The 7,399-nt window shown below is 57.6% G+C and overlaps 1 protein-coding gene across 1 annotated transcript in view; it reads left to right on the top strand.

Annotated features, from left to right (window-relative positions):
• The first annotated feature begins 1,820 nt into the window (after positions 1-1,820).
• Positions 1,821-7,399, top strand: part of DMKN (dermokine) — a 13,998-nt gene continuing 8,419 nt past the window's right edge. The window contains exons 1-7 of the mRNA XM_012730574.1: positions 1,821-2,334; positions 2,589-2,789; positions 2,893-2,943; positions 3,294-3,344; positions 3,511-3,711; positions 4,791-4,853; positions 5,067-5,117. Coding sequence (XP_012586028.1) covers positions 1,996-2,334; positions 2,589-2,789; positions 2,893-2,943; positions 3,294-3,344; positions 3,511-3,711; positions 4,791-4,853; positions 5,067-5,117 — 957 coding nt within the window. The 5' untranslated portion in view covers positions 1,821-1,995. The remainder of the gene's footprint in view (positions 2,335-2,588; positions 2,790-2,892; positions 2,944-3,293; positions 3,345-3,510; positions 3,712-4,790; positions 4,854-5,066; positions 5,118-7,399) is intronic.

Here is a 7,399-nt window from a genome sequence, read left to right as displayed (position 1 = left end):
CTGACCCGCCCGCTGCTCCCCTCAGCAGTGTACTTTGTCGATCTGCCTGTTCTGCTCCCCGCTCTGTCTCTGGTGAGTCCTCTCACTGCCCCTGCACCTCTAGTTTGTACCCAGCTCTGTAGGCACAAATAAATAAATCTGTAAAAAAATATATGAAGTAGAGACTGAAGTAGAGAGCTGGGAGGTGGTGTCGCCGAGGGAGGTGTGGGAAGGAGTCTTTGAGTCAGCCAGCTCTGCCTCCGGTCCTGTGGTTCTGCCCAGGCTATGTATGAAGCAGCAGGCCCAGGCACCTGGTCTGGGGTGGGGGTGGGGGTGGGGGCTGCAGGTTGGCTTCTGCTCCCTGCCACAGCCCCCCCACGCCCCCAGGGAAGAACCAAACGAATTCTCTGCAGAGACAATGAGGGCTTTGAAAGCCTGGGGAAGGAGCAAGAGACAGAGACAGCAGAGCTGGCAGCCGGGACTCAGGTGAGGCGAGTAAGGCGTGCCTAGGCTTGGCAACGCTCTGCCCATCCTCACCGGGTCTTCTCTAGCCACATTCTCTGTCTCTGAATGGAGTAATAACAAGCCCCATTGCTGAGGGCAGCCTGGGGTTTGCAGTCCTGGCTGGGCACATAGACAGCCCTTGATAGATGCGAACCGCGGTGATCATTACTCCTCTGCCATTTCGATCATTAGCGGGTCAGAGGGCGGAACAGCAGAGCTGGGGAGGGCAGACAGGGGCTGTGCCTGTTTGGTAGGAAGTTTTGCTGTTTCAAGTTGGGGGGCGGGTGTTCAGGGTGGAGGGAGAGACTGACTGTGAGACATTGAGAAAGGCGGGTGGAAACCAGCCCCTCCTAGCAGAGGGATGATGGAACCCAGATATGACCCGGTGCCAAGGGGGCGGGCCCAGGGATCCCGGGAGTGGAGACGCAGCTCTTGCACAGCAGGGATGGGAGATGTGGGGAGCACTCGAGATCTGCACCCAAAGTGGGCTAGGGGTGGGGAGCAGGCAGGCAGCTGACCTAGGTGCCCCAAGCTGAACCCTCCTCCCTGCATTAACTCCCCCCCCCCAACCAAGCCTCACCTGCTGGGAGCAGCCAGAGCCTGGGTGGGGTGAGCTGGTCTCTGGGCTCTCAGAAGGCTGCAGGATGGTAAACAGGATGCCTGGGTCAGCTGCTCCCTCCCTAGGTCTCTCCCTCCCACTCATTCCCTGGGGGAGGCTGGCTGGCCCACTGCCTGAATTCGAACTGCAACGCCCTGATGACCACTCTCGGGGTGGTGGCCTCTTCTTCCTCAAAGCCTGGGGTCCTTCTCACAGTTCCCAGGCTCTCTCCTGGGTTGCCAGGGTTAGAAGAGGGGAGGACACTCACCTTTAGGGAGCTCTGTGTGCAGGGTGGGGTGGGAGGTGGAGAAAAGAGACACTGGCCTTGAGAGAAAAGTCAAGAAAGGGCACCTGTGTCTCATCCGGGTCCCTCCCAGCCCCCCAGGCTGATGGAGGTCCTGTTTCTTGGGTTCTGCAACCCCTCTCTCTGAGGCCCCGCCACCCCAGAACTTCTGGGAGATATGGGGAGCCTATCTCCTCAGATGTCCCCCCTCCACCCTGTGGCCCAAATTCCTGGGGTTAGGAAATCAGAACTGAACCCTTGTGCAGCAGTCTCGGCCCGTTTCTCCCTCCCTCCCTGAAGCACCGGCTCCCTCTCTGTTTCAACACAAATTCTCAAACTCACAATTACAGCTCATTACCCTATCGTGGCTGGCTTTGAGTCACTGGGGGAGGGACCCTGGGCTGCCCAGCCCTGCCACTGTCTCTCAAGGTGCAGTATAAGGCGTAGTGGCAGGGAGGAGGGAGGCTCTGGGGAGGCAGGAGAGTCTGGGGAAGGAGAGAAGGCTGCAGACCAGAGGGAAGCGAGAGCCAGAGGGAGGAGGGCGAAGGGAGCGCAGGAGGACACAGACTGGGGGAAGGACAAAGACTTGGTGGGGAGAAGACACTCAGGAGAGAAAGAGGCGCAGACAGAGATGAAGCTCCAGGGGTCCCTGGCCTGCCTCCTGCTGGCCCTGTGCCTGGGCAGCGGGAAGGCTGGCCCACTTCTGAATGGAGTGGGGAGAGCCGGAGCAGGTGTTGGGGAGGCCACTGGACAGGGGGCCGAAGGGGCAGCCAATTCTGGAATCGGGGTCCCCGGGGGGCCCGTGGGGCCCGGGGTCGGGGAGACCATCTACCGTGGGGTGGAGGAAGCAGCCCGTGCGATCGGAAACACTGGGAATGGGGCCGGCAGACAGGCTGAGAACATCATTCGACAAGGGATGGACGCTGTCCACGGCTCCTGGCAGGGGCGGCCTGGCACCGCTGGTGGCTGGGTGAGTGGCTGGGACGTGGGTGTGGAGCTGCCGCTGCTGGGCTGAGTCCTGGCCTCGGCTGGAGGGATGAAGGGCTGTTCCCTGGGGCCGCCTGGGGCTGCTCCTCCTGGCCGTGCTTCGCCCTCCACCACCCTGGGGTCTCGCTCCCCGCCTCTTGCTGCACCCCGCCTCTTGCTGTACCCACCTCTCATGCCCCTCTCGGTTGCTTGCCTGCCCACCGTGGTCACACACTAAGGGGGGGCATGTCCTTGCAGGGGACATCCGGAGGCCACGGCTTTCAGGGTGGCCTCAACGGTGGCGGAGGCTACAACCAGGGCAATCCTGGAGGGCCAGGGACCCCCTGGGCCCAGGGCCACTTTGCAGGCTCGGATGGCAGCTACGGAGCCAGCTCTCAGGGAGGACCCTGGGGCCAAGGAGGCAATGAAGGATCGTACAACTTGGGGATGAACGCGCAGGTACCGTGGCCACCAGCCCTGAGAGCCGCCTCCTTGCTCCATCCAAGCCCGGCTGCACACCTGTGGCCCTTCCTGATCCCACTCTCTGTCCACCTCCCTGCAGGGAGCTGTAGCCCAACCTGGCTATGGGTCAATAAGAGGCAACAATCCAGAGGTAAGAGGATGAGCCGGGCAGGGAGATGCCCAGAGGGAAGGGGAGGCCGCCCAGACCGGGGAGATGGCCACGGGAGGTCGGGGGAGATGGCCACGGGAGGTCAGGAGATGGCCACGGGAGGTCGGGAGACGTCCACGGGAGGTCGGGAGATGGCCCTGGGAGGTCGGGAGATGGCCACGGGAGGTCAGGAGATGGCCACAGGAGGTCCGGGAGACGGCCACAGGAGGTCCAGGAGATGGCCACGGGAGGTCGGCAGGCCTGGGGGGGACAAGACTGGCTGGGGCTGGGGAGGAAGCCACAGCCTGGACGCAGCTGAGCTGGCCCTGGCTCCCTGTCCCCTTCCCCTGCAGTGCACCAACCCCCCGCCATCCGGCTCCGGTGGAAACTCTGGCAACTACTGGGTAAGGGGCTGGGCAGCCTGGCGCCCTCTGCACAGGGCGGGTGCAGAGAATCTTCTTAAACGGGCCGGGATTTGATGGAGCAAGACCGGGAGGGCCCCGGGAGGGTGGGGAGCACTCCTGGCGCTCTAATCCTTAATCCTTGCTCTGGTGTCTTCCTGCCCCTCAGGGAAGCAGGGAAAATGGCGGCGGCAGCGACAGTGGAGGCAGCAGCGGAGGCGGCAGCGGAGGCAGCAGCGGAGGCAGCCCCGGCAGTGGTGGCCATGGCGGCAATGGCGGCCAAGGCCATGGCGGCGGCAGTGACAGCGGCAACAGCGGCGGCAGCAACAGTGGCGGCCACAACAATGGCGGCAGTTCCGGGTCCAGCTGGGTAAGTTCTGATCCTCCCACAAAGGCAGAGACAGGGCGGGGGTGCCTGGGGTTCCCGGGGAGCACACCCGAGGCTGCCCCAAGCTGCCAGCCCCGGGCGGGGTTGGCATCACCAGCAGCTGTCATCCTGGGGCCCCTTCAGCTCCCGTCCCCCTCTTCCCAGCCTCAGCCCAGCGGGCACACCCCCCCCCCCGATTTTTCCAGAAGAAGTCTGCTTCTCCTCCCTCTACACCCTTTTCTTCCGCCGCCACGGTGGGGGTGCCCTTTCTAGTGGGGGTGCCCTTTCTAGTGGGCATGCCCTTTCTAACCGTCCTGCAGACGGTCGGTCAGCTCGGCCAGTCTGCTTAGAGCTGGGGTTGGCAGATGGAAGAAGAGGGGTGGTACAGGAAAGCAGGGCGCTTTGGGGAAGCTCTGGGAAGAACCAGGGCGCAGCAGCACGCCGCAGGCTTCAGACTATTACAGGCTGTGGTGCAGATGGCAAAGATATCCGAGGACCCCCGAGCATGGGCAAGGGGCGAGGGGGCCGGACCTGGCAGCAGGATGAGAGGGCGCCCCAAGCAAGGGCCTGCAGGGGGCACACTTGGCTGGGGGGGGGGCGAGGGGCAGCAGCCAGATGCTGGACCCAGCCAGGTGATCTCGGTTATTTCATTTACTGCTCCTGGTGCCACGGGCGCCCGCTCCCCCGCCTAGGACCGACCCCTAGACAATTCTAGGAATTTTGATCAAGGCAGCTATGGAGACTCCCAGGTAAGGATTCTAGGGTTCCCTTCCCCTTCTTAGTTTCCAGGAGAAGGCGAGGGGAGAGTTGAGGCAGGAGAGGGCAGAAAGAGCCCTCACCTGCCCCAGGTGCCAAGGTCAAGGAGCGGTGGGGGCTCCAGGGGCTGCCACCCCCCTGCACCCGGTGGAGGGTGGGGCGCAACAGCTCAGAATGCCTGGACCACCTCACATTTCCAAATACCTTTGGCCACACCCAGCTTCTCTGTGCTCAGAATAACTTCCCTCAGCGGCCACAGTACGGGCCAAAGAAATGGTGACTCCGTTGGGATAGATTGAGACCTCAAATTTTGCTTTCCTTCACAGGGCTCCAACTCCGGCTCTTCCTCGGGGGGCAGAGGTGGAAATGGAGGTGGAAACATACCTGGGGTAAGCACTGGGGGTGGGGCAGCACCTGCTCCGATTCCTCTCCAACTGGGGGAGAAAGGTGACTTGAGGCCCCTCAGATTCTGGGAGAGCAGCAGTTGGGGCTGAGAATGGGCGTGGACCGCGGCTAAGGTGGAGACATGTGGGCCTGCGGGTCCCAGACTCTGGGGACTGGCCCGGTGTCTGGGAGGAGGCTGAGACTTCTCTCTCTCACAGTGTGAAAACTCAGGGAACGAGGTGCGCGTGTCCGCAGGATCTGGGGGCCAGGTGAGAGCCGCACCCACCCTCCCCCCCCCATTCCCAATACTCGCCCCATACACAGGGCATTTACACTTGAGGGGGATGAAACCCCAGGACCTCCCTCGGCAGGAAATGCTGCCTCCTAAGTAATAGTTAATTGCAAATTAATTAATAGTTAATTGCAAATCCTGACACATAAACCTGGCTTTATATCACAGATGTGAAAAATCACATGAAAACCAGTCCTTTAAGAAACATGGTTTCAAAGGTTCCATATCTGGCCTTTCAACAGGGTCCAGTGACCTCTTTTTTTTTTTTTTTAAAGATTTATTTTTATTTATGCATATAAGACCTATGTGTAGGCCAGAGGTGCAGGGGGTGAGAGGGTTCACCAGCGACAGAGTGGGGAGCAGAACAGGTGGATCTACTGAAACACACTGCTGTGGGGAGCAGTGGGGAGACAAGAGCCGTCTGCTGCACCATGTGTGTCAGCTCCCTGGCCGGAGATCGAACTCAGGCCACAGTGGCTGATGCCGGCTTGATAGTGCTGAGATTTTAACCCCTGTGCCACCAGGGAGGTGGCCCTAGACCTCTTTGCCAGAGTTTTGAAAGAGGGTTTGGAAAGTCTACATGTCCTCCTAGTTCTTCTGGAAATGTCAGCATCCACAGCGCTGACAGAGGAAATGTTATGCTAACGTGCACACGAATCACCTAGAGGTCTTGTGAAAATGCAGGTTCTGATTCAGCAGACCTGGGTGGGGCCGAGATTCTGGTTTCTAATAAGCCGGGTGAGGCTGGCTGACGCCCTGGCCTGAGTGTGGCCTGCATGGTGCAGGGCCAGGCCTGATGGGGAGGCAGGCTGGTGGGTGGGTGGGGTGCCACGCAAGAAGGCTCTCTGCAGAGCCCCTCACAGCTCAGGCTACTAGTTTTGTATGGGTCTGTTGCTTTTAAGAGAATTTCTCATTGTGAAAGAATATGAATGTTTAAAAACACAAAAAAAGACAACTTTATCACACTGAAAAAAATAAAAGAAAGGGACCCTCCCTGGTGGTGCAATGGGTTAAGGGCACAGTGCTGCCAAGCTGGCCACAGCCACTTCAGTGCAAGGTCAGTCCCCAGCCAGGGAGCTGACCCACACGGTGCGGCAGACCTCTCCTGTCTCCCCAACTGCTCCCCTCAGCAATGTACTCCCTCAGTCTGCCTGCTCTGCTCCCCACTCTGTCTCTGGTGAATCCTCTCACCCTCTGCACCTCTGGCCTGTACCCCAGTTCTCTATGCATAAATAATAAAATAAGCCTTTTTAAAAAGAAAGAAAAGATAATTTCTCCCAGTTTGTAGCTCTCTAGTTTTTATACACATGGAGTCTTAAATATGTGATCAAAGAAATCAGTCTTTTACTCTGCGATTTCTGCCCTGGAAATACAAAGGTCTTTCTTTTCTTTCAGCGCTGCTACTACTTCTATAATTTCATTTATTCAATTTAACTCTTTAGCCCATAGGATTTTTTTTTTTTGACTATATTTTCTAGCCCCAATCTTTGAGACCGTAGACTTACCCACACCTTGGATTAGAGGCAGGTGACCCCTTATGGGGGAAAACCAGAGATAAACAGAAGAGTAAAAGATCTAACTAAATCCACACCCTCCCCCCAATACTTATAGCCTGTGTATTGACTCATTTCCACTACTGCTTTAAAATGTCCCTTATCAATGTCTTAATATTTTGAGAGATTCTAGGGGTTCCCTTTTGTTTAAGTGATCTATTCTGGGACTGGTGCCATGCTGTTTTATTTATAATAGCTTCACAGTTTATTCACATTTGCCAGTACAAGTACTCCCTGACTGCTACTCTTTTGCAGTGCTTTCTCACTTATTATTAGCCATTTATTCTTCCAAATGAACTTCAAGATGATTTTGATGAGTTGAAAGGAGTATTCCATTAGAATTGTTAGAGGAATAGTATCAAATGTTTACACACATTTTAGGGATGAGCCTAAACAAATGATCTATATTTTACTGTCTTATTCCTCAGGGATTCAATCCTCAGGGCTTCAGAGGAGGACAGGGTGGCCCCAGTGGCTCTGGCGACATCAGGGTAAGGAGATCACAGACCTGAAGTGGAGGCTGTGTCTGCACTGGGATGAGGTTGGCAGCAGCAGTACTAACCCAGCAATTCCTGCCTGGTCTGTGTATCAGCTCTGGGGAGCAGGAGGTGTGATGGTCAGTGATTCACACTAAATAATGAAAGTGGGATTAAGAGGATCTACTTCTAATTTAGGGAATTCATGCTGTGCCTTCTCAGCTCCCACA

The sequence above is a fragment of the Condylura cristata genome, unplaced genomic scaffold (genome assembly GCF_000260355.1).
Source record: "Condylura cristata isolate star-nosed mole 26May11 unplaced genomic scaffold, ConCri1.0 scaffold00028, whole genome shotgun sequence".
Taxonomy (NCBI): Eukaryota; Metazoa; Chordata; class Mammalia; order Eulipotyphla; family Talpidae; genus Condylura; species Condylura cristata.
This window is presented reverse-complemented; position numbering and strand designations above follow the sequence as displayed.